Here is a 27,500-nt window from a genome sequence, read left to right as displayed (position 1 = left end):
ATAACAAACAAACACACACACACATATTCACAAACAAATAAATAAATAAATACACAGCGACCAATACATAACCTTTCGCAGAATGCGAAGGTAATAAAACTTCGCTTCCATTTTGACACTATTAGCACGAGATATCCACATATTTCTACCAAATTGCATAACAACTTCCTTTGAAATATCATTTCTATCCGGCAAACTAGTACGGATCAATGTAGCTCACGATAACTATCAATCTTCCCACTCATACTAATTTTCGAATTCTCACTATCCACAATTTCCGAATATCCTAGCGGTATTGATCAAAATCTAACAGTCTCCAGAACAGAAGCACAGCACAGTGCAGTGCACTTGAGTGCAGCTTTGGCACACTTGCAGCATCCAGTGCACCCTTTCTTGCAGCGACAGTGGATCAATTCATGTCATTATTTTGATGCTTCAGGAAGAGTGGTCCAAAGCAGCTGCCACCCAGTTGTTTCCCTTGTCCAGCCCCAGTCAGATGGATCTGGCATCTCAGGATCCAGGACCAATGCCTGGTTCCAACAATTGGCCTGGAAGCAAGTGCACTTGATGTGCTGCTTGAGTGCTGCCTGGGTTGAAGGAATGTTCCAAAGAGTTCTAGACTTCTGTGTGAAGAGCTGTTTCCTGGCATCATTCACTTCCGTACTCTCACTGGTTCGGTCGTACATCGGCACCACAAATCGCTCTAGCAGTAACATTGATCCTTCACTGATCTCACTTGGCATGCATATGAGTTCATTGAAAGCATAATTCACCTCTGGGAAAGACTTCCAAGTTTCCCAGGCAGTCTTCTTTCCTCTGCCAGCGAATGCAGATACAGTGTCACACCCGGTGAAAGCGTGAAGGACTGGGAGAGTCAGACACTATGTTGGATTCATTGTGGCAACCATTTCGTGAACAGCTATGTACCCAAAGCTTGACCTGACACCAAAGGCAACCCACAGCTCATCAGGAGCTATCTTGCTGAATGAAGCCACAGCCAGTACCACCACATCAGTATCAACGGTACGTTTGGTCACCTTCTTTCACCCTTTTTGCACAACATCTGCCACATGCAGAAGTAGACGAGTTTCGGCCTCGTCTTGCGAACATGGGGCAAGGTGGGCCAAGTATGACTCAGCAGGAAAGCAGAGGACTCCACCTCCATCTGTTGCATACAATTCCTTGTCCACTGCAAGAGGAAGATGAACAGCTTCACGTGACAGGAAAGCAAACAATTCGGTTTTGTTGTCATTGCATCGAAGGAAGTCCTTCCATTTTTTGGGCATCACAGTAGAAGGAGCCACCCTTTTCCTGGTGCCCTTTCCCCTCTTCTGTCTGGTTGAGGCTTTCAGGCTGGCAGGTAGGTACACATCCCAGACAAGGTCGATGCGGCTGCTTTTCTCAAGTTGAGCAGAGATGTATGGTGCAAACACTCTTTCTTCATACTCTTGAAATGTTCTTGATGTTCTTGATGTTCCAGGATTTAGCATTTGAACCACAGCTGCACCATCGAGAATTGTTGCATCAGCCACAGGCGCACTATTGTTTTCGAGCAGATCTGATTCCAGGCAGTGAAGTAGATCTGATTTAACCCCAATCCACATTTTTTTCTCCAGTTGACAGAGCTGGTGGGGCTGCATGGTTTTCATGGAAGAAGAAATTGTCCATGTTTTCATCTCGTGTTTCACAGGAGATATACAGCCTTGAAAAGAGACCACAGGCACTCTTCAGTGCTGCGAGCTTTGCCTTCTGTTTTGACTTAATCTTGATTATTTTCAGATATCGGCATACTTGGGATACTTCAGTCTTGACCTTGACCTCAGTGTATTACCTCTTCTGGCAACCTATAAATTAACATCAAATATATGGGCATCTGAAGATTCATTTAAAATGGCATCTCAAACACGAGACACCACTGGGGGTTCATTCGTAAATTTCAACTGATTGCTTATTTTTGGTCAATTTTTACCTTGACCTTGACCTAAATGCATTTCCTTGAATGCTGGCGATCTCAAACGTATCATCAAATGAATGGGCATCCCCAATTTAATTGGAAATGACACCTTAAATGTTTTTCTCCACTGTTTGGTTCCAAAAGGAAGCATGTATGAACATTAGACCCGATGGACTGGCGGCCATCTTGGATTTGACCTCTCACGGTCCTCAGAGGTCAAATCTGACTTCCCTCCACATCTGAAAATAAACCTTATGGTAGTCACTAACTATGTCAGAAAATTCATGCTTTTCTCATAAAACGCACAATTATTGTGCTTATCCGCTGTACTAGAATGAAAATGACCTGGTTATTGAGGAGACTACTTCAAAGAATCAAATTCCGTTTAATCAAATTATGTGCTTTAATATGTCAGGTGATTGATTAGCTCTCACTTTTTAAATGCTTTAATCTATCTATAATTCCAGCTGTGTGTGTGTGTGTGTGTGTGTGTGTGTGTGTGTGTGTGTGTGTGTGTGTGTGTGTGTGTGTGTGTGTGTGTGTGTGTGTGTGTGTGTGTGTGTGTGTGTGTGTGTGTGTGTGTGTGTCCGCTGTTTCTCGACAACCACTGGTCCGATCTAATTGAAACTTTCCAGGTATATTGCTGGGGACCTGAGTATGTGCCTTTTCAAGGTTTGATATTAATCGGACAAGTGCTTCCCAAGTTATGGCCATTTATTTACTAACCAATGACAAGACACGTTGCTGCGGCCATTTATTTACCAACCAATGACAAGACATGTTGCTGTGTAGGCGTGACCGATGGGGAAGAGAACCTCAGCCGGGTTCCCCATTACAGGTTACAACTTTGGACTTCCGGATAGTGATGACTTTGTGTATTCTAATAATTTCTTATGCGCATTTATCGATAAACACAATGCCCCAATCCAGTCGTTGTTTACTAGAGCGAAGGAACAGACTGTGTGGTTGTTCGAAAGTTTTTTTTTATTATTTTTTTTTTTTATTTTTTTTTGCATGTACGTTTTTTTTTGTTATTTTTCCTCTTCTCTTCTCTGTGTTTTTCCTTGCGATGACATTGCGAAAAGGCAAAATACGTTGGCGCTAATTGAATAATTGGCCATGAAAAGTAAATTGCGAATAATCGTAACTGTGATATGCGAACTTCCGGACAGTGAGGACTTAACTTCGCGTAGGCAGATGCGTGGTCGGCCAACGATGACGTCACGTGCCTTGCCGGTTACGATGGGGATCGATCGGTGCCTTAGTTACCATGGCGTAGGAGTGGCAATGGTCAATGGCAGCGAATGTCATGGCAAGCAAAGACAGGGAGGTAAACTTGATTTTAATTTGGATTTTAATTAATTCTGTGTGTGTGAGTATCACAGCAGTTGTTACTTCAATGCAAGCGATAATTCGTGGAATGCATGTGAACATTCCGTACGGGCATGCACCACTTCCGGATGGTGATGACAATGTATTTTAATAATTTCTCGATTTCTTATGCGCATTTATAGATAAACACAATGCCCCAATCCAGTTGTCGTTTGAGAGCGAAGGAACGGCCTGTGTGGTTGTTTCTGGCTCGCGGTTTGAAAGTTTTTTGGGGGGTGGGGGGGGGGGGTTTGCACGTACGGGCACGCGAGAGCGAAGGAACGGCCTGTGTGATTGTTTCTGGCTCGCGGTTTGAAAGTTTTTTTTTTTTGTTTGTTTGTTTGTTTGTTTTTGTGGGGGGGGGGGGGGGTTGCATGTACGGGCACGCGAGAGCGAAGGAACGGCCTGTGCAATTGTTTCTGGCTCGTGGTTTGAAAGTTTTTTTTTTTTTTGTTTTTTTTTTTTTTTGCACGTATGGGCACGTACTAGTTCTTTCTAATTGCCTTAATGAGGTGCTCATTTTATTTGCCTTTTCTCACTGAAAAAGAAAATGTGAGAATTGTGGTGAAATTCCATCGTTTAATTGAACTTTGTAATTTTATCGCATTGTTCTTATGTGAGATGCATCTGACACTTTAGCCTTTTTGTTTTTTCCCCCAAAATTCTCCCGAACACCCACCACATGGTATTTATTTTACTTGCCTCTTCTCATTGAACATTAATCTGTGAGACTTGGGCTGAAATGCTGCAGTTTAATGAAGTTCTGTACGATTTTTCACTTCTGACATTGCTGTAGTATAATGAGATGTGAATATTTGGTTTTCTAACCCTGAGGCCTAGCTATTTGCATTGCTTTAGATATGTTTCCTTTTATTTTAAGTAGTCTATCTGGACCTACTACATGCAACCTCAAACCATTTGGAACTGATCTTGTGTTTTTAAAATCTATCATTTTTATGACGCTTCTTAATTCCCATGCAAACTGATAGGACAACTGGTATATTATGGCCTATGTACTGGAAATTGAGGCCTTCTATTCCCAGAGGTCTAGCCCCATTCTTCCATCTATTCATTTGTGGTTTGTGTAGTCAATATTGACCATCTACACTCGACTGCAATATAATTTTGAAATAAATTATTATTTACTGTCACTTAGTGACAATTTGTGCGTATCTTACAATCCTTTGTGACCTGACTTATTTTTCAACTTGTGATCCTCGCCTTATCAAATTTCATCTTTTTGAGGTACCTGCGTATATGCCTTTGGTTTACTACTTAATTTTTGACTTGCAAATACCACCCGTCACTCTGCTGACGGGAATACTAAAGTGGGGAGGGAGAAAAAGAGGGGGGAAAAGGAAGAGCGTGGTGGGGGAGAGAGGGAGAGCGAGGAGGGGTGGAGGATTGCGTCGGGTTGGGGAATTGAGGAGGGGTGGGGGAAGGGAAGACAGTGTGAGATGAGAGGAAGGGGAGGCCAGGCGTGCAGTGGAGCGTTAATTTGGCTGGAGACAAACACCGCTTGGACACGTCTGCAGACAAACTCCCGTAAGGACATCACCACTGTTGTGATTATATATATATATATATATATATATATATATATATATATATATATATATATATATATATATATATATATATATATATATATATATATATATATATATATATATATATGAAAGAGAGAGGGGTTTGGGAGGAGGGTGCTGCATTGTATGGGGAGTGGGTAGAGCAAGGATGGGACAGAGAGACCAGATGCTTCATGAATCACACACACACACACACACACACAGCTTTTTATTAGTATAGATTTTTATTAGCATGGTACACGGATATGGGGTGGGGGTGGGCGTGGGAGCGGTGAGATAAAGAAAGTGTTGTGTGGGAAGAGGTAGAGGGTATCTTTGTAACGGCTCGAGTGATTGCCACAAAACTTAATAGGAATCGTTTAGGCTTCACGGGGGTTCAAGATGAAAAGAGGAAGTTATTCGCTTCAATAGATTTTGAGATTTATGGGGTGGATTTGGAATAGGGGGAAGGAGAGTGCATTTCACCTGTTTCATTTATTGTGATGAACCTTTTCAAGTAATGTCGGACCCAGATATTTGCGGTCCCGCTATTCGCATACCCCGCGTATTCGCAGGTCATAAAGTGTGATCTGCTTCTACATTCGTGCTTCGCTTATTCACGTTAAAAAAAAATTTATTATATATATATATATATATATTTTAACACTTCAAGACTGGTCTCCTCGATCCACCACTGCTGATATTAATTCAGCCAAGGAATTCTCCCACAGAAAACTGCTCTCTTGTGCACAGATTAATCCCGTATCCTCTTCATTTATCTTATTCATCCTCTTGCTCTTGGTTCTCTGGATCCTGTGGAGAGGCAGTTGCTTTGAAGCAACTTGTTCTCCTGGAATGCAAATCTGACTGAAGGAAACCTCAGATCATTCGACAAAGTCTGCAACAAGTTTCTGTCTACCATTAGGAGAGCCAGAAAATATCTGTCCAATCTCAATAATGATCTTTCAAAAGCATCATGCTCATCATGTAGCTCAAGGAGATCTTCAGCAGGTGGAGCCAAACAGTTATTCAAGCCCGACTGCGTATTCTGTAACAAAGGATGTCGTAAAAAGACAAAGATTAAGGGTACAATTGAACACGTATGGACCAACACATGTCTGCTAACCATCCCTATCAGTTCCACTCGATGCATTGAAATCCCCCAAGACTGGAAGAGTATCTTGCCTGGGGCACTAATCAACCACAGACGCGAGAGTGGCATAGAATGCATTCTTCACGGTGAGATCACTTGCCTCAGTCGGAGCATATACAGCGACCAGGGAAACGACACCTAAGGATTGACGAATCCTTAGTCTCATAATACACTCGTTGACCGGTGTTACCTCAATTATCATTGGAGTCAGCTTATTGGACACAGCTACAGCAACTCCTTTGGCATTCTAACCATCAGAGCGACCAAACCAATCGTAGGTGTAACCACCCACCATGATCTCGCCACTATCCAATCTCCGTACCTCAGAGAGTGCTACAATACCGATGTTCAAACGCTTGAGCTCAGATGATAACAGAGACAGTTGATCATCCTCTCTTTGGGACAGGACATTCGAGGCACCCACCCGAAGGGACCGCCTCAGGTTAACCCAAGGAGACCACCTTTTGTTGGACGACACCTCAGCACCACCCCGACCCACACTGCTGCAATCTGACAGGGAAGGTTACCCTGTTGTTTTCCTCCTATCATCAAAGAGTGGGGGTCCCGAAGGCTTTGCCCCAATCCCGTCATCTGGTGAGTTGCCCTGGGAAGGGCAGCTGCACAGGAGGTTCTCCCACGGAGTGGGATTTCAATTTTCTTTGTGTTTTTCTTTTGTTTTGTGGAGTGAAGAGTTTTACGGTGGCTGGAGTACAAATCCTGCCACCAACCTCCTAAAAAAAAAAGTAACCCAACTGCAAGAGGACTTCTGCAGACACAGTTGGGCACGAGATGTGGATAGCCTTTGCTCACAAGGAGCTCCTCCGCCCTTTGAGCGGTGTGAGCAGTTTGTCAGTGTATATTGGCCCCCACACTCTTTCAACCAGTTCACAGCAGCCTGTGTATCCACAGTCTGCTGTGAACCGGTTGAAAGAGGGTAAAATCCCTCGGATCTGTGGCATCTACGCCAAACTTCTCAAGGAAATGCTATACTCGTATCATTGCATGCAGTTCTGTGCTGTTTGGAGCACAGGCATCATCCCAACTGACTGGAAGAGGGGCCTTGTTGTGCATCTCTGGAAAGGGAAGGGTTATCTCCAGGACTGCAACAACTACCCAGGGTGGACTCTGCTCTCAGTGCCAGGTAACGTCTTTGCTCGGTAATTCTTCAGAAAGGTGCGCCACCATCTGCTTGAGCACCAGCGCCCGGAGAAGTTGAGCTTTACCTTAAAAAGGTCAACAATTGACTTTATCCTTGCTCTCCATGGCCTCACCGAATGCTTGCAGCCGATGTTGATCTTTGCAAAGCATTTCATTCAGTGAATTGGGATGCCCTCTGGAGTATTCTCGGTCTTTGCAGGTGTCACCAAAGTTGAGCGATCTGATTTATGAACTGTACTCTGGTACTGAGAATGCTGTGAAGTGTGGTGGTTCCACCTGTTGAATTATTTCCAGTTGTTGCTGGAGTTCATAAGCAGTCTGTATTGGTCCCCACACTCTTCAACACTTGCATGGACTGGATTTTGGGGAAGATGTCAGAGAGATCAGGCTGCGGTGCATTTCTTGGGAATGTCAAGATATCTAACTTTGATTTTGCAGATGATGCAGTCATCCTTACAGAGATGCTGGATATCCTTGTTGGGGCCCTCGAGGCACTGAATGAGGAATTGGAGCCGCTGGGACCTGGGTGACCTGGGTCAAAACAAAGATCCAGTCTTTCAATGACATCTTGGATGCTGCTATCTTGTCTGTACCTGTTTGTGGTGAGGATGTTGATGCCACGGAGAAATTCACTTACCTTGGCAGTGATTCATGTCTCTGCTTGTTGTGAACCAGAGGTCAATAGATGTCTGGGTCGGGCTTGGGGCGTCATGGATTCACTGTATCATGGGGTGTGGTGCTGTCGGTACCTATGCAGTAGGATGAGGGTCATAGTCATGAAATCTTTGCTGCTTTCAGTCTCTAAGGATGTGAGACTTGGATTCTGATCAAGGATCTGAGATGAAGACTGAACACCTTTGGTACCAGGTCTCATCGGAGAATCCTTGGCTATCGCTGGTCAAACTTTGTGTCCAACCAGCAGTTGCTGAGAGACTCAAATGAGAATTGTTACCTGTATAGTCCGTGAGCATCATGTGCAGCTGTATGAACATGTGGCTCGATTTCCTGACGCTGATCCTGCTCACCAGATTCTCTCAGTGAGGGAACCTTGTGATTGGAGAAGGTCAACGGGACGACCATATGCCTCGTGGTTTCCACAGATTGATCGGCATCTGCCTGGGGGATGACCAAATGGGGAGGCCCCTGTAGGACTGATGGAAAATGGACGCAGCGTTATGCTGCTCTGGCGCATGCTCCCATACCTATCCTCACCTAACATAACTACACCAATCATCTTAAAACTTCACAGCATTTTTACAAGTCATAAGATTAATTGCATATTCTCCAACGGAGCTGATTGTTCCATAGATCTTCTTCTTCTTTCGGCTGCTCCCGTTAGGGGTCGCCACAGCGGATCATCCATATGATCCGCATAGTGATTTGGCACATTTTTTACACCGGATGCCCTTCCTGACGCAACCCTGGTCACCTCTTGCGACACAGGGATCTGGTACACCTATTTTTAACCGGGGTATACACCGGCCCAGTACACTGGTACTCATTTCACCGACCTTGGAAGGATGACAGGCTGAGTCAACCCCCTTTTCTTCTTCTTCTTCTTTCGGCTGCTCCCGTTCAGGGTCGCCACAGCGGATCATCCGTATGATCCGCATAGTGATTTGGCACATGTTTTACTCCGGATGCCCTTCCTGACGCAACCCTGGTCGCCTCTTACAACACAGGGATATGGTACACCTATTTTAAACGGGGTATACACCGGCCCAGTACACTGGTACTCATTTCGCCGACCTCGGAAGGATGACAGGCTGAGTCAACCCCCTGGTGTATTAATTCAGTAGCTCAACGGGGCTTGAACTCAGGACCTTTTGGATTCCAAGCCGCTGCCCTTACCACTGCGCCAACACCAGGCTGTCTGATTGTTCCATAGATATGGTGGGTTTATTTCATTGCTTTTTTCCCCCCTCATTTCAAAGATCTTCAACCACTGAACTGATCAATGCTAAACTTCACCTGCACCATTGAACCAGAGCGCTTCAAGCTAGGATGAAGTATATCTGAAAAATGAAGTGGCCAGCATGGGCCGATCACAATTGGCCTTCGACATTGGCAAATTGAGGGAGAAAACTTGTGTATCTATATAGGTTATAGGCAATCATGATTTGATAAATAATTAGCAACAAAGATAATGTCTTTTGCATCCTAGATACTCATGGCTATTTCAGTTATAACTCGAAGGGCACTCGGTGGAGCGCATACCCCCGCCATACAATTCTGATCCACGAGAACATATTGGGCCCAATACATTTTTAAAATATCATGCTATACAGTACTATATCATTTTTGGCCCCATCTCTTAATGGTGAAGAATCACTGAAACAAATTATATTAGTCTGATCCGGATCCAGATCTTCACCAAAATTTAATCAGTTCATCTGTGTCACACACCCAACCTGCCCACCAAATTTCATTCAGATCCGTCCACAACTTTGAGATATACGTCACACAGCCAGCCAGACAGACAGACAGACAGACAGACAGACAGAGAAGGGTAAAAACATAACCTCCTTCACCTTCAGTGGTGGAGGTGACAATGGCTCGTCATAGTTTGTAGTTCGGCCGGATTCAAAAATCCAAAATTTTAATGTTTCATGGTTCCTTCTTTTATTGCGAGGTGTTCTCACTCTGGAAGCCATACCTGAAAAAAGGTAATTGGTTGGAACTCTCATTTCTTTTATGACTGATATGTCAACAAATTTGGTCATATCATTGCATACTGTGCCCTGTTTTGCCTTGGATAAATCTTAATCTTCTTGTGGATTAATCAAGTGTATAATCTCCCCATTATTGACAATTCCTTGTTTCTATTTCTCCATTCATATTTTTTTTAATCGTATTGACCCATCCAGGATTGTGCCCAATAGCCAGGAAACTGCTTTGGCAGCATTGACGCTCTGTGCAGAGTATGATCCCAATGGATGGATGGATCTAAAGCTTGTACAAAGGGAATGGCTATTTGTTCCAAAATACTTATCTCACATGCACAGCTTTATATATATATATATATATATATATATATATATATATATATATATATAGATATATATATATATATATATATATATATATATATATATATATATATATATATATATATATATATGGTGTTCCAAAAAGACCTGTACAACTTTGGTTGTTTATATGTTTAGTACCACAGATGATGTAACATTAACCTTTGTTTTCTATGATACAGAAACTCATAAAGTTTTCTTTATTTTCAGGTCTAGTGGTTTAATTTAAAAGAAAATGGCGACTCCGCAGGAGAAAGCCTAGTGCGTCAAATGGTTCATCTAGACGAGATCCAATACGCAATTTCAGCATCATTTCCATACAAGGTATGGATGGAATCCGCCATTGTGGACTCGTATCAGAGAGTGGTACAAGAGGTTTGAGGAGACTGGAAAGTTGTCAGAAACAGAAAAGTACCGGTCGACCAAGCACAAGTGCAGCAGACGTTGAACGATCAAGTGTGTGAATCATTTCAACAAAGTCCGAGAAAATCAATCTGACATCCATCCAGAGAACTGTGACTAACAACCACCCGCCGTACACAGGATTTTGCATAAAAGACTGAAGGTGCAGATTTTGCAGAAACTCAAACCAAATGACGGACCCAAGCACAAGGCGTTTGCCTTGGAAATGCTCAGTCGCATATAGGATGACGAATATTACCTGAAAAAGGTCATGTTCACAGATGAAGCTTGCTTTCTTGTATCGGGGGAGTTCAACCAGCACAATGTGAGGATCTGGAGCTCTGAACCCTCCCCCCCCCACATGGACATTAAGCACATTTGCAACAGTCCAACGGTCAATGTGTGGTGTGGCCTTCTCCATGACTGCTTGATGGATCCACTTTTCTTTGTGGAGGATACAGTGACCTCAACTATTTACATGAACATATTGGAAGTATTCACCTTCCCACAGATTGAAGACCTACCACCCGATATCATTTTTCAACAGGGCGGTGTCCCTCCTCATTGGGCCTTAGTTGTTCAAGCCATCCTGAATGAAAAATTTCCAGGTCACTGGATTGGCCGAGACGAACCAACCACCTGGCCCCCATGATCACCGGATATAACCCCCCTTGTTTTTTTTTCTGTGGGAGTTTGTCAAAGATGTTGTCCACAACACGAAGGTGCAAACCTGCAGGATGTTTGTTCTCGGATCACAGCTCCATGCGCACTGGTGGATGCAAACATGCTGAGCCGAACATGGCAATAACTCGTGTATCACCTTGATGTCCTGCTCTCAACAAACTGAGTTCACATTGAAGTGTATTGTTGGTGTGCACAAAAGTTTGTGATTTTCTGTATCATATAAACCAAAGGGTATCGTATTATTTGTGGTTCTAAATATGTTAACAACCAAAGTTGTCCGCGTCTTTTTGGAACACCCCGTACATTTTGTTTTTTGACGGTGTCTGCAAGACGTGTACATGTTTAATGCATCAGGAAGAAAACTTTTTTCTTGTATTTCAAATTGCAAATGGCTGTGATCAATAAATGAGAGTTATTGGCTGCTGTTGCTACTATCATCTGTGTAAGAGACGATTGGCAATGAGTTCACATTCAAGACATGGCCATAAAGAAACCAGATGAATTGACACAGACTATGGAATTTGAATCTAGGATCCCAGCCAGCATCATGAGCCATGTGCTTGCCACCAAATGCTTGGAATGATTTGTGTTAAAATCCAAACTAGGACTGTTTTAACTTCTTGCAAGGATATTTTCACCATTACGTTCTTCCTAATAACTGTTATTTCTTTGGCTCCGTAGTTGAGAGAAGACGAAGGTTCAACATCAATGATCGCATCAAGGAACTTGGCCTGATGATTCCCAAGTCCAGTGATCCGTGAGTCCTGAGTAGTGCAAACGTTGTGCTATTTTAACACTTCACTCTTCAATTACAATCACGAACTCTTTCATTATAGTTTAAAATTACTCTGTGATGCTCCAACAGGAAGGTTGCACACTAATAAATTTTCCTTTTGCATTCAACAGAGTGAAACAGTATGTTGGCAGTTCTTTATCTGTCAGTAATCAATTAAAGATTTTTTTTTCCAGAATGTACTGTTCTTGCTGCATAATCATTGTATCGTATGACAGAGCTTTGTGTCATTTTGGAAAGGTTTTCGAGAAGGGAATGTGCCATTTTTACAATAATGAGTTCAAATCCTCTTAGATTGCTTATACTACTTTGATATTTTTTTTTTTACCATACAACATCAAGGCTCATGGAAGAGTGAGGTGATGACATTGCAATAGTGAGCTTTCAAGAAGAGTTTGCAGATTGAATTTTTATTTTTATTTTTAGAGGAACCACATATCATGAGCTGGAAAGATTATATATACCAGTGGGAGAAAGCATGAAATGACAATGGGTAGTATTTTGGAAAGATTGGAGGAAAAAAGGGGGGGGGTATGAGATAATAAGCAGGGAGATGGAGGGATGAAGGAATGGAGGTGTGTGTCCAACTTGTAATGGAGTCAGGGAACTATGTGTTGGATTCTGGAAAAAAATGCATGCAACCTGGCAGGTGGGTGGGAGGAGTTATGTCATAAGTGAGGCAATATAAACCGAGAATTCACAAACCTGTCTACACTCCGTATGAAGCAGGTCTTGGAATGCAGCGTAGTGCCTACTGCGAACACGGAGACCCTTGTACCGACTATATTACCTCCGTGGGAGCAAGATGGGAAGTAGTTGCATGTTATTGATTTAAATTCTGGGTGTACAAATTTTATTTGATTGCATATTCCACTTGTTATTCATGCGGTTAAACATCTTTTCATTCTTCATTGTATTTGTACATTCAAAATGACATTTGGGGATAGGATTATGATCCTGTTTCTGGCCTTTGCTGCATACGATCTGGAAATTGTAGTAGTGATGTGAACACCATTTTTAGATGTTTTTAATTATAAGTGAAGCTTCAAAGTTCCGGACAGGTCATTGGGAAGATTTGAGGATGCCTGGCTGGCTATTGCCTGCTCCCGAAGTGGAGAATTTAGTGAGGCTAACTTTAAGTAACACATTCTTCAAGCAGCTAATTTGTTTCATGCATGTGTGGAGCCAGTAATTAGCACCATTGGCACTTAACGATGCATTCTTTTTTATTTTTCATATGTAAGTAAAAAAAATACGGTACATCAAATATCAGTTGAGCAAGGAGAGCGAGCACAGCACCTACTCTAGTGCTTCCCTGCAGAAATTGAAGATATGGTCGTGCAAGATATCGCCTCAGATGGGAATGCAAGCTACGCTAGCACGCAAGCATTTGAAATGAAATCTTGCATGGCCTCTTAGTCATCACCAGGGTGGGGCGCCCTCGTCATCGCCAGGGTGAGGGCCTCCTAGTCATCGCCAGGGTGGGCCCTCTTGGGCTTCTTAATCTTCAAACTTGAAATTTGTAATGCAGTATAACATGTTTATCTGTGCTTCCTGTTCTTTTCACTTTCAGTGCAAATATGCATACTTCTTAGATATTGATGTTTTGACCTGCATTTCCATCCCACAGAAGTGCTGTCAGAGTTCATTTTTCCATTGTCTTTTTGATTGTTTCTTCCTGCAGAGACACTCGCTGGAACAAGGGCACAATTTTAAAGGCTTCTGTGGATTATATCCGCAAGTTGCAGCGGGAACAGCAGCGTGCCCGTGAGCTTGATGGAAGACAACGTCAGCTGGAGAGTATCAACCGCAGCTTACTACTTCGCGTGCAGGCATGAAATTGGTTGGATGGACACCTATAGACGCAGATACGAACACACACAAAATCGCATATGTTCATCACGATTTGGGGATTACACCCCACCCCCCCACCCTTTCCCCTCCACTTCATTTACCATTACTTACTGTTGGAATTTAACGAGTGTATAAAGAAACCTGTCACAACTGCTTGTTAGATTTGTACTTTTATCAGATACAGACCTGTCTCCGCACATATGGATATTAAAGAGCAGGTTTTGGGTCGCTGATGACTTCACGTGATTCGAAGGTTGAAGCACATTAATAATCGTGGGGTATTTATTTTCTTACATTTGAAACTCAAAATATGCTAAAATTAACTTTTAAGTCAAAACTTTTCTCGGTGATCGAAAAACAGACCGGAAGTTCCCGAAGATGCTATGACGTCACGTTCTCCGAAAACTTCGTGAACAATCGGAAACAGCGTGTGAACAATGGTGAGATGCGAATCGGAGAGTGATTTCAGTGGCGATGAAATTGAGTGTGTTCATTCCAATATTGCCGAGGACGAGTCGGAGGATGATGGGAATTTATACTATGGAGTTTCTGGCCCTGAGCCATATAAATTTGAGCCACTTGCAAGTGCCAGAAAACGGACTATTCCGTGTACAAGTGGCAGGACTGACTGTCCGGCAATTCACACTGACAGACTCCACCGGACAGATTGGTTTGTAGATTTTCATTTTCTTGTTCGATGCATAAAATAATGCAGTTTGATTCGTCTGTGACTTGATATAATAATTTTTTTTAACCCTCTAGTAGCCTGGTGTTGGCTCAGTGGTTAGGGTGGTGGCTTGGGATCCTAGGGTCCTAGTTCAAGCCCCATCGGCCGCTGAATTAATACACCAGGGGGTTGACTCAGCCTGTCATCCTTCCGAGGTCGGCGAAATGAGTACCAGTTCCAGTGTGTGTACTGGTAGAGGGGCACTGCATCAGCGACACAGTCGCGCTTCAAGAAATGATAGCTACCCCGGCAGCTAAGCTGCCATACGACCACCACCAACCCTCTCGTCACTCAAGAGTCAGAAATAGAATGAATCAATTATGGACCCAAATATATTGGACCCTTGGTGTTGAAGTCTTTCTGACAGCTGAGCTTGACCTCAACGAAAGTGATGATGGCGTGGCCGATGGGGAAGAGATTCTCAGCCGCGTTCCCCATTTCGGGTTACAACGTACGGACTTCCGGATAGTGATGACTTACTCTATTCTAATAATTTCTCGATTTTTAATGCGCATTTAGAGATAAACGCAATGCCCCAATCCTTGAGAGGTGACACTGTGAGAAGATGAAGCAGGAGCCAGCTGAGGAGGAGAAGGCTGAATGGTGGGCACAGCGTCACGCTTGTTTTGAAACCGAGCTCACTCATTGCGTTGCCTTCGTAATCCTCGGCTGTGAAATGGTCACCACAAATGACAAGTCTATCCAAAGGGTTTTTCTACCCATGACAAGTCTACCCATTTTCTTTGGGGGAAAATTCGCCCGTTTTGCTTGTACAAGTCTTATCCACTGCCGGCGAATGTTTGATTCCTTCGGGAATCGGTGGGAGCGATTACCCGTTTTCCAGCCATTTTCGCAAAACATGACGACACACGTACGAGGCATGATGTACAAATTTCCAAATAACTTTGTTCTACAATAATTCAAAATAAAAAAGGATAATATAGACAGTTGCAAGCTCAAAATAAGCGAAAGAATGGCCTGCTCAACTGGACACTTCTTCAATGAGCGAGTGAGCGCCGCTTTCTTTTGGAGAACGTGACGTCACCATCCATATATGGGCACACGGCTGTTTTTTTTTTTCAACGGCGTTGCAGTCCAGGAGCCAAATCTCATACAAGGCCTATAAATATGAAAACGTAGCCCATCCAGTACTTATTTGGTTTGACTCTTTTTCCAGGTTGGGACATACCTCAGGAACAAATCCAGGCATGTTGTAGTCCTGGATTGTGGTATAAGTAATTTGCTGTGAGGGTGGAAACATACCAGGGGTAGGTTGCAATTTAACTTGTTTTGTGAAAGTAAGTTTTAGGATACCTAGTGTTTTAGTGTATGTTTAGGATGCTAGAAATGGCTAATATATTATCAGTTATTAGCAAAAACTGATTTTACACATTTTCAATGGCTTTACAAAATTTGTTATGTTCAAATGAACTCGAAAACAGGGTTACCAAAGTTATTTTTGGGATACTCACAGATGCGAAACAGTATCAAAATTGGATCCTCTTTTATTTAATCTTCTGAGACATGTGCATAAAAAATATTCAATGCTCTATGAATACAATGTTATTGTTCTTGGGTATTGGATAAGTTTGCATGAATTTTACATACATATATATATATATATATATATTTTTTAATATATATATATATATATATATATATACATATATATATATATATATATATATATATATATATATATATATATATATATATATATATATATATATATATATATATATATATATATATATATATATATATATATATGAGAAACATTTTCCGTTATCCATAGAATGAGAGATTGGAATGTGGAACAGCTCAGGTAGAGGTTTTGAATAAAATCAGTCAATCCCATGAGACTCAAGAATTTCTGGTTTTGCTCACAATTATTCATCAGTGACAGAGTCATCAGTGGAATATACTTGGGTTTGGATGTTTTCACATTGTTCATCGGCCATACAAAAACAAGCTTCTGTACAGATTAAGCCATTTGCTTTGCATCGGCACAAGTCATTCCGCTTACATGCAGACTTTTTGCATTTGCATGAAATGAGCTCTAGAATGGCAGTTGGTGCAGGTGCTTTTGACATGAGAAGTGGTTTTAGTATGCCACTGACAAGCTCCCAACCGTGTCCAGCAGGTGATGGCAAGTTCTGAATGGCACAGAGTGATTTCTTCCAAATATATGCCGGAAAATTGGCCCTCTCAATATGATTCCCAAGACTGTTTGATGTTGGTGGCAAGTTCTCATTTTGTTTCTGCTTTTGGCAGAATAGGAAATATCTAGTCTCATCAGCTGTACTGTAACCATTTATGAAATACAGTGCACAAACCAACTTTTCACATGAAGCTTGACACAATGAAGACAGATTGAGATTCTCTCCAAGTAGAGACAAACATTGTTGATGCTCATCAGATGCCTTGAGCAAATTAAATCCTTTTTTTCTTGCCAATTCCAGAGAAGGCACTGGTGCCATCACATCCAGTCAATGCATGGAATCCAGGAAGAGCAGCACACATGGATGGACCATGATGATTTGCTATTGTATGTATTGGCAAGTAGCGTAGCTTGTCTTTTGTACCAGTTCTGAACCACAGTTCAAGACAATGCATGGATGAAAAGAAGTAGGCACTTAATACTGCCACATTTGTATCTGGTGATTGTATAACCAATCTATCATGATCCTGAGAGGCATGAAAGGCATGCAACATCATGCGTGTATCTGCCTCTTCATGATCAGAGTGCAGCTCATCTTGACATTCAGAATGATCTAATGTGAGCCTTACAACCCTCAGTGGATCACAGAATCCTCCAGCAAGAATAACTAACTTGTCTGGTGGTAATGTCGCAGTACATGTGTAAGTCCACCTCTCACAAATAAAATTTGTAAGGTTGGCCTTATTGACAGGATTACTCATGAATTTGTTCCACTGGGTTGGTATTGGAGTGTTTTCTCCAGCAATTTTTATTTCCAATGATGAGGATGATCCCCTTTTCAAGCGTGTCTGCTCTTTGATCGAATCCTTATCATATCGGTCAAAGACTATGTCAATTCGGTTGCAGTCATTTTGGTTCAGTGCTTTTGTAAATGCTTCCCAATATTTATCTGCCAAAGCACTGAATGTTGTCACTTCACCAACCTTTATCATTTTCACCATTGCCATGGCATCTATTACAAATGCAATCATTTGTGGTGGCTCTGAAATGGGTAATCTTTGAAACTTCTCTGTGTCTGTCTCTAGTAACTCCAGTAATGCACTCTTGGTGTTTGCTTGGAGAGTTCCATCGGAATGGGCCAAAGCAAATGGAACAGCTGACTGTTCATATGTCAGGACATCATTCTCTCAGATCAACATCTCTAGATTTTGCTACTATGACTAATCGTCCAAAATGCTGTCTGTCTGCATTGAGAACTTGTATCTTTTCTTCTCTTGTCTTCGTTTTTGTCTTCTGAACTAAGTTAGCAAATGTTTTCAATTTCAACTGTGGTACTGGGTCCCAGAAGCTTTTATAATGACTGTTTCGTCATTTTTAAACAAAGTTTTCCATGTGACTTTTACAAAGGTCGACCGCATGAATTAGATTATATGTAAGGTCTTTTGGCATAACAGCACCTGTAGCAATATTCAGAAGTGGTAAAACTTCACTGTCAGTGTCTTCTGTTAGAAAGGATTTATCATCAGTTCTGATGTAAACACAGAGATCAGTTTCTGCACATCGGTTTCATCTCTGCTCATGTGATTCTGTGAAGATTCCTTGTAGGTCCCAATCTGATCACTATCCTGTAAACCACACATTTCTTTTGTAGCTGTTGTACTGGCTGCTCTCTCATGACTTGTCAGGAACCATCTATCCAGAGCACCAGGTTTATGGGTAGCTCATATTCCGCTTTGCTGTGTATATGGATTTGCACACATTATGATACTTGGCTTCTGCTGCTATCAGATCCACATCTCGGATTTTTGTAAGTATGGTGCTGTCTCCTTGTTCCTCAGCGGCATCAAGTATGTTCTGGAAAGCATTGAATGTTGCTACAGAGAACAGCTTTGTGACTTTTTTGTGGCTCTTTTTTTTGGCAAAATATGCACATAGACCAGTCCATTCCAGAAGTGCAAAATCTTGGTGACCTTCTTTGCTCATCATCCTGCCTGTCATTGTCTTCTACATTGGCTTCCAATGCTTGCTTGAAGGGTCTTTTCTTTACATACTTTAGATTTTGTGCACTTGTATATTTAGCATAACAGTTTCTGTGCCAGACAATGTTGAGCTCAAACAGGTTTTCTAGTTTCAGTATATCGCTGATTTCATCCTGTCTTTGCTGCATGGCATCTTGAAACTTATTGATGCCAGTTTCTGTTGCACCACTAATAGTCTCAGAGTTATAAGTCTGGCATATCACACACTTGTTCCAGTCAGTTGTTTTCACCCGCTTTGTTGGAAGAAGGCAAAGAGTTGACTGGTCATCACTACTGCTGTAGCTGTCCATCATGAGTCTATCTGAAAAACATATGATAAGTATTGATAACATGTGTTTTTTACAAAGATGCATGTAACATTTCAATTAATTTAGCCGCATGTGATATTTTGAAAAACTACAGATTAATTAACTTATTTAATGCGAGTTGAAAATCTTAAATAACTGTACGATAGGTGTATTCCTTGTCGTGAAAGATTGTAAGTTATAAAATGTATAATTACCACTGCTATCGATATCTACATTATGGGAGATTCCATCTTTTTTTTGCTTTCCCGGTTTCCAGAATTATATGCTGTACTAATTAGTAGCTGAAAAAACACTGGGTAATAAAAAAAATAGATCATTGAAAAGTAAATGGGTACAGTATTAGTGTTGGAGATAACAGGTAAGTCTTGTCTACCAGTGAACTTTTTCACAATCTGGTCTGTGGAAATCGATCAAGACAAAATTGATTGACCACATTATATTACTAATCTTACAATAAAAATTATTAATATAGTGAAACCTCTTTTGAGAAGTCATCCATAATGTCACAAAAGACTGACTTTACAGAAGGGATGCTCTCTCATGAGCAGTCTGTTTTCATGTAAAAGTGCCAGTTTGGCCAAAATTAGGTGGCCTTTCAGGAGAAGGACCTCTTGATGGGTTTTACTGTATTAGCAATACATTTTACAGATAATCATAAACATAATATAAAAAGAGGATATAAGATCATTGCAATTTATATTTCAGGAGGATAAATCCAACTTTAGTACAATTAACCGCTCGTGAATATTGTCATACAAACTTGTTTTCTGGTTGAAGTGCACATGATGAATTTGGTTGTGGTTGGAAAAATCATTGGAAAATGTGTGTTTTTGGTTCATGCTATTATTTTATGATATATTAACCACCATGGATACACATATACTGTATCAGCTAACACATGTATAAAAACATTAAAACTCCTAAAATTGGCTTTATCGAAAATTTATACAATTATCACCTCCACTTGGTATGTTTTAACCCATTTTGCAAATTACTTATGCCACAATTCATGACTACAACAGGCCTGGGTAGGTTACGAAGGTATTTTTCAATCTGAAAAAAGACAAGACAAATAAGTACTGTATGGGCTTCATCATCATGTTGGACCTGGGTATTGCTCCTGGACTATCGAGAAATAACAACTTCGGAGTTAAATTTCCTTAATTTTCCCAATAGTTAGGCAACCACAATAGTTTGCCTTGAACTATTTAATGCACATATAATCATAAAAATGATAAATTTTCAGAACATGTTTGGTGACCTGCAACCTGCTCTTTAAAGATGTCATTGTACCTTTCATAAAGACCAGGCCTATTGTCTAGTACAAGTAAATATTCTCTACAAACAATGTGTGGTCCATCCTGATTATATAGCCCATACAACACTGAATACCTTCGGCTTACTTCCCTATTTACAGGATTGCGGTCAGCATTGTTCCCGAGGCCGTGCATCCTGTCCCTCCAGTTCTCGGGGTTGCATATCTTGCCCCTGCACTTCCATGTCCCAATTATACAGCTTGTTGTTGTTGTTGTTAAGCAACTTGCTTTCTCCATTTTGAAGGCTAATCTGACTGAAGGCAAGTTGACGAGATGAGTTCTGCAGCAATCTCCCAATCTAAGCTGGGACTTCCCAAACATGACATTTTGAAATGAACCCCTTGGCAGGGAGAACGTGGAGGCAATTTGTATGGTAAAGAGTGATTGGATAGACTGTGTGTAACTGACCAAAGATCAATCTCTTACATGACTGCTCATGACCCGAGTATTTCCACAGCACCACGTGTCATGTAAATCTGCTGTGAATGTTTTTCTTTTTCTCTTGTGTTGATTTTTGGTGTTCAAAATAATAATAAAATCTAAATGCGTGACTTTTTGTGAGCTGCGTGGGAGCTTGACAATGTCGGCAAATCGTATGAGTTTCACACCCAGTGCGTGGCAACTTGCAGGTATGATGTATGTGCGTACATATGCATTCTAATAGAATGGAAGTAGTGTTTCACATGCAGAACATTACATGATGGAATATGCTGTGTTTCTGATAAGACATTTAATTGATGATGCTCAGAAGTCAGTGCCTCACTCTTCATACTTCCTTCAATTTTTTTTCATGATTTGTGTTTATGGTACCCAGACAATCACATTTTATTTGAATAAGTAATAAGTGAGTTTGGCATCGGTCCCTCAACATATGTAATTTATTCTGAAACCTGCTCTTGAAATGTATCTGTTTTGAAAAAGTACTGGCTTTTTGCCTCAGCAGGAATTGGAGATGCAGGCTAAAGTGCATGGACTACCGATTGCCTCTCCTTCTGGTATTGTCACATCTGACCTTGCTGCTCATGTCATTAAGGTTGAACCATCCCTTTTTGATTGCTCCATAACAACAGCCAGTGCTACCATCCCAACCACCACTTCTACCAATGGCAACGTCCTGCATTCTTCATCATCTGCAACAGCAGTTGCCAGCTTTGAACCTCTCTCGACAGAGAATGGAGTGCTCTGTGAAGAGTTGCTTTCAATGCTTGGCTGTGTTAATGACTCGATGGCTTTTCATGACGATGTACTCATGGAGGACACAGGCCTTAGCCCCTTAGGTCCATCAGACCCACTTCTCTCTGCCGTCTCTCCTGAAGCCTCAAAGGGCAGCAGCTGCCATAGCAGTTTCAGCATGGATGAAGGTGATATGTGATATCGTCACTTTTTTCTTTCTTTTTTTACGACTTCTCTCAACAAGCTGTCTTTCCATATTGTACTCTTATGTGTCTCGCTGCACCTTCCATATTGTCTGAGTTTGCACTATTACATGGCTTCTGCAGCTACTTTCTTTGTTTGCAGATTAGTAGTCCATGGCAATTTCTGGTCAAAGCTGACTCAAGATATGCTGTCCTGATTTCATGTTGAACGTGATATTTTGATAAGTTTGAAAGTTGACGGTCTTCTCAGTCGAAGCTAACTTTTGAGGGTTATTGCTGTTACTTATCCTGGCCATGCACCATTGATCAATAGTGGACAAGGAGGTGGGTTCGTAGAGTGTGGTTGGGCAAATTTTTTTTTTAATTTGGCCAGTGTGGCCAGCAGCAATTTCCCACTCTTTGTGGAAGATGCTGTGGGATATTTAGAGTCCTCCATAAATCAATTCAGGCAGACAGATATCCAAGCCAATATCCCATTTGAAGGACACTGCACTCTTTGATGAAACACCCTGCTTGTGAAGCACGAGTCCATCAGTTTATAGCCTGGTTGAGAATCAAATCTAGAATTGACAGGATCTCAAATGCAAGTGCACTACCTCTGCCCCCATCCTATTGGACCTTAAGGATTCTCGTAATACTCAACAAAGGGATTTAAATTTGGCCAGATAGAAGCCTCACACTTTATCTTTTGCACATTTCTCTTTTTTAGTTTTTGTCCAATGGTATTGCTCATGTACATGTGACATTGTAACCTGCTAAACTTTTATCCATTGATGTACTGGTGTTGCCAGTAAAGCGATGACTCACCAAGAACGTGGTAAAACCTGAAGCTTGTAGGATAGTGAGGTGAGGTGCCATCTGCATATTATAGGAAAGAGGGAGTACTGGCAATTGGAGGTTCTCCATTGTGTGTATGTAATATGTGGACACATCCCTAAATAAGTAGATTGTTGCTACCATGTTAAACAATCGTTTACCAACTCTTACTTGTGATGAGCTGGTCTCCAGTTATCTCTTTTCCGTCAGAGAATGTAATATTATGTGATGCACACCTTGTTCAACATCCCAAATAAGTAATTATGTAATCTTGATCTTGAGATTTATAAATTATTTTGAATAGTCATCTTCCATAAGGAACCACCACGAAATCCAAGCTATCTGGTTGTGAGGTGTCCTGATTCTTTTTAATAGATATCGAGATGGTTTTATTAATTGTCCTTTCTGAAATTAGATTTCACATTTAATAAGAACTCGAGTAATTCGACGGGTATGCCTCCACTCTCTCGCACAAACTGAGTATTGACATATCTGGCCCAAAATCTAATCAGTTAATTGTCCTGTCTAACTTTACCTTTGTACCAAGTTTGATGAAATTCTGTCCAATATTTCTTGAGTTAGGGCGTAAACAGTAAAATTTCGGAGTTTGACCTTGACCTTTATCACATCTGGCCCAAAATGTAATCACTTAATTGCCCTGTCTTACTTTACCTTTTTACCAAGTTTGATGAAATTCTACAATTTGCTTCCTGAGTTATCGGACGGACGGACAACCCGGAAACATAAAAATGGTCTGGAACTGTACATGTTAAAAGGACAGTAAATCCTCAATATTTGTTTCATAAATATCATGTTTCTTCCCTTTCCAAGAAAATTTAGATTCTTACCATTGCAATATGGAGTGCTATGAACCAAATTTTTTTTGTTTTTATTGAAGTAAGTAGGCTGCCTTTTCCCCATAGACATGCATTTGCCTGCTTCTGAATTACGGTTCATTTACATGGTAACAAAAATGGAATGATGGTACCTGTAATTTATTTTCCCCATGACTTTTCAATGAATCCTGGCCACATTTCACTTTATAATTATATTAAATCTAGAGAAGATGGGAGATAGGAGGGAAGGGTGAGGGGGATTGATGACAAAACGATGAATACCCAGCTGCATCATGAACGGAAGTATACATTTTCAGTCACCTCCCACACACACACCTGTGTTTTATCCCCTCCATTTCTGGTTCAAAATTAAATATATAGCATTACATTAAAGGTGAGGCTTCATTTAGGTGGTAGGAAACACATGCTAGCAGCAAAGCATCATGATCAGAAATATTATTTAAATTTCACAATGGGAATGCCAGCATAAAAGTCATGAGAGATTTTTGCCAATGGGTAAAATTCACCATCTTGCAGCATGACCGTAATGTGAGGCAGCCTACGAGAGTGAAAACAAGTCCAAGTAGGTTGGATTTGTGTTTATGTGGAGAGGTCTTGGTGAGATGTGGCTTAAGATCTGCCATCTTTGTTTTTATTCCATTGAACCATGAAAATGTAAACTGCTGCATTCTGAAATGTGTTTCAACAACCAGTGGAACTCTCCCTGCATTAAAAAAAAATCAGTTAATAACCAATTGAAAGAGGCAGAGGTTATGTGTGAGCTTCATTCAAAATGAATGACCATGTGCAGTCCACATTTTAGTGAAGGAATGAAATCCTATCTGAAGAGTGATCTGTTCATTTGAAATGGCCAAAAGTACTTGATGAATGTAAATTGTCCATCTGTGGAGTTTCTGAAGCTGATGACTCCCAGATAGAAAGCAAGAGTGAGTTGAAGCCATTATTTATCTGTCTTCATTCCCAAGCACTCTCCGACAAAAACTCTGATGCATACTGATCATTTTTAAAATCTAAAAGCATACTCAGTTACATCCGAAGAAGATATTTCTTGCACGTGATGATACGCCTGTGTCACAATACTCATCTGCCTTTCTACATCAAATGAAAATATATATTAGAATGAAGAACTAATTTTGCTTGTGAAGGCTAGTGCCCATCTTTGGCAGCAGACGGATACATCAAGGATGGAATCAACAGAACAGGGACTGAGTTGTGTTAAATTTTGCTCCGATGAAGGTTTAATGTTTAAAATGTCACCTCAATCAATTTTTAATTGAAAACAAAAAAAATACATCATTTGCACTTCGATTGTGGAACCGCATCAACTTCGTTAAATGCCGTCCAGTGGCTGATGACATAGGTAACTTATCATGACAATGCTGTGCAAAATGATGGATCCTTTTGCTAATATTCGCACTGGCGATAAAACGTCATTCAGAAAAGGGAAGTCACAAGTTACATAACATTGAAGGTCATTCGACATCGAGCTGACACTTCCTCTCATCACCTACGCTATTTCACCAAATGTGATATCACATGTTATGATTGCTGCACAGAAGATTCATGTACACCTACAACCGCATGCTTTCATAAAACTTGCGTTTCATGTCGCTGAACTAGAGTTTCACAAATATGATCTCACAATAATGTTGTACACAAAGGCTGTAATAGCAGTTTGTCATGTTGAAGTTCATATCATATTGTGATGTGACAAGACATATTGCCTCTCACCTCACCATCCTTCTAGTTTCAGGTTGTACCAGTCGTCATGATACTGTTTTTTTTTTTTTTTTTTAAATCATACCATGACATTTATAATTATTTACCTTCGAATAGGTCTACTCTATTTGATGGCTATTTTATGTCAAATTTGAAGTACTGTACAGTATCATATTTTTACTTTCACATCGACGGTGTGGGCAAATTTCCACGATGCCAGCAGCAACATCCTAATTTATAGAGCTGGAAGTTTTGTTTTGGTCAACACTTTTGGATGCAGCTATCAAAAAGTTGAATTAACGACAAATTATATTTGGCACCAAAATGTAGCTAATTTGTGGTGACACTGGTCTATGAGTGGTGCACTTATCACAGAGACTGTCACATGGGAATATGACAGAGAAATCGCAATGCAAATGTGGCTTCACCTCTGAATCGGTCATTTTACATTCTAACTTAAACAGAAAAGCCCCTCCACATGACCATCATTTTTATTTACAACAGGACAAGATAGAATTACCTGTCTGATTTCTTTCTCACCAAATAACTCGCACATCTGACATTTGAATCAGGTGACCCCAGTTACATCCCACAATTCCTTGCCGTAAACATCTTGTGACATAATTATGCATCTTGGTTGTTGTGCTCACTAGCCACCCTGTTCTTAATGATTGGGGAAAGGAGGGAAGGGGGAGGCGGCTAGCGAGTGGTGTCGGCTATACAGTGGGTGAGGGATAAGGACTGATACAGCTGCTTGTAGCCACAATTATGAATGATTGTCTGTGCAACATGGGTCTTGCTGTTAAGCAGGAGCATACCCTTTGGCCAACATCGCTTGGCATCCCAAAAAATTGAGGGGAAGATTCTTGTGTGTCCACGATCCCAGTGGTGAAGCAGTTTCATCACCAGTTACCAGACAAGCAAAAAAGAACCTGGTTCTGTGTTGAACATTTCAAGAGGCTCACAAAATGATGCCAGCTGTTGCTGTCACTTGTGATTGCTAAGCTTTCATGGGACCCATCTTGTTTCGACCTTAGACATGCCTAAGTATTTATGGATTGTGAAAATTCTGTGGATGTTTCAGCGACCCTCCATTATACCTTGACCTGAGCAAGTTTTTGAGTCTTTGTATATGTTTCCCATCCTGACCTTGGATAATCTTCAAGGGACAATCCATGTCAGCTGCCCATTTAGCTGTAGAACATAAGGGCACACTTTCCTCATTGCATTGATGGATTTATTTGGAGCAAGCATCCTTGCGTTAACAAAATCGAGCATCGAGGTGTCATATTTTTTTAACATCCGGTATTGGACTGTGAAACTAATGGCATGTGACCAGCATACATGTAACTTTATAATGGGGGAAAAAACAAAACAACGGCTGTATGATGCCAACGAATACCCCCATTCTGAATGCTCCTCATATAAATGTTTTTGAAGTTAAATTTTTCAGGTTTCAATAGTCCTCACATATATTAATTTTTGGTGGCTTTACCTTCTTTGTAAACTTGTTGTTTTGTCTGCATTCATGTACTGTGTATAGGGCTTTTACATCCCATGCTATATTTTAAAGAAAACTAGGCCTTTGTGCTGGCACCATGGCTATGTTTGTCTGTGTTTAACTTTGCAATGCTTGGAATAAAATTATACCCTTTTTCGTTTTGACAACTGAACAGTTTAACAATAAGATGACAAATATCTAACCATAAAAGGTTTGAAAATACCAATGTTTGCTCTTGGCCACCCTTTCATGAATGAGTACGACTTGCTGATCCTCTTCTCAAAAAAAAATAATAATCACAAATAACCATTGGAAGACAGTTATAGCTAATTAATATTGGCACTCTATTAATGTATTTTTAAAACCGCAGAAGCAGTTTCCAACTTGAACTTCAAACTGACGTGGCTTTCAAAAGCTAATAAGGGGAATCATTCAAACACATGCATCATGGAAGTTCCCTCAATTGAATGCTTAGTTCAGCGTTTGTGGAAACAGGTAACAGCTTACTTTAAATGGCTTTTTGTACTTGCAAAAACCATATTTGCTTGACCAATGCAGTGTACCATAATTCATCCATTTGGAAAAATGTAACCATTTGCTCAAAGGAGAATTGGATGTGTACTGTATATTATTCATAATACAGGCTTTTTGGTTGAAGTTGAGTTCTTGGTGAGCTTGTTACCCATTACACATGCTGTTTACTGCTGTGACGTT

The 27,500-nt window shown here is 40.9% G+C and overlaps 1 protein-coding gene across 4 annotated transcripts in view; it reads left to right on the top strand.

The window, feature by feature from the left end:
* Positions 1-27,500, top strand: part of LOC147018536 (microphthalmia-associated transcription factor-like) — a 176,847-nt gene that overhangs the window by 149,036 nt on the left and 311 nt on the right. For all 4 annotated transcript variants that reach the window (XM_085898275.1, XM_085898271.1, XM_085898274.1 and 1 more), the window contains 3 exons: positions 12,001-12,076; positions 13,797-13,944; positions 21,461-27,500. The exon at positions 21,461-27,500 is cut by the window's right edge and continues 311 nt beyond it. In XM_085898275.1, the coding sequence (XP_085754401.1) occupies positions 12,001-12,076; positions 13,797-13,944; positions 21,461-21,889 (653 nt within the window). In that variant the 3' untranslated portion in view covers positions 21,890-27,500. The remainder of the gene's footprint in view (positions 1-12,000; positions 12,077-13,796; positions 13,945-21,460) is intronic.

This window comes from Eptatretus burgeri, chromosome 10, assembly GCF_056783735.1.
Source record: "Eptatretus burgeri isolate ZD-2024b chromosome 10, Ebu_testis_v1, whole genome shotgun sequence".
In the NCBI taxonomy this organism is placed as follows: Eukaryota; Metazoa; Chordata; class Myxini; order Myxiniformes; family Myxinidae; genus Eptatretus; species Eptatretus burgeri.
This window is presented reverse-complemented; position numbering and strand designations above follow the sequence as displayed.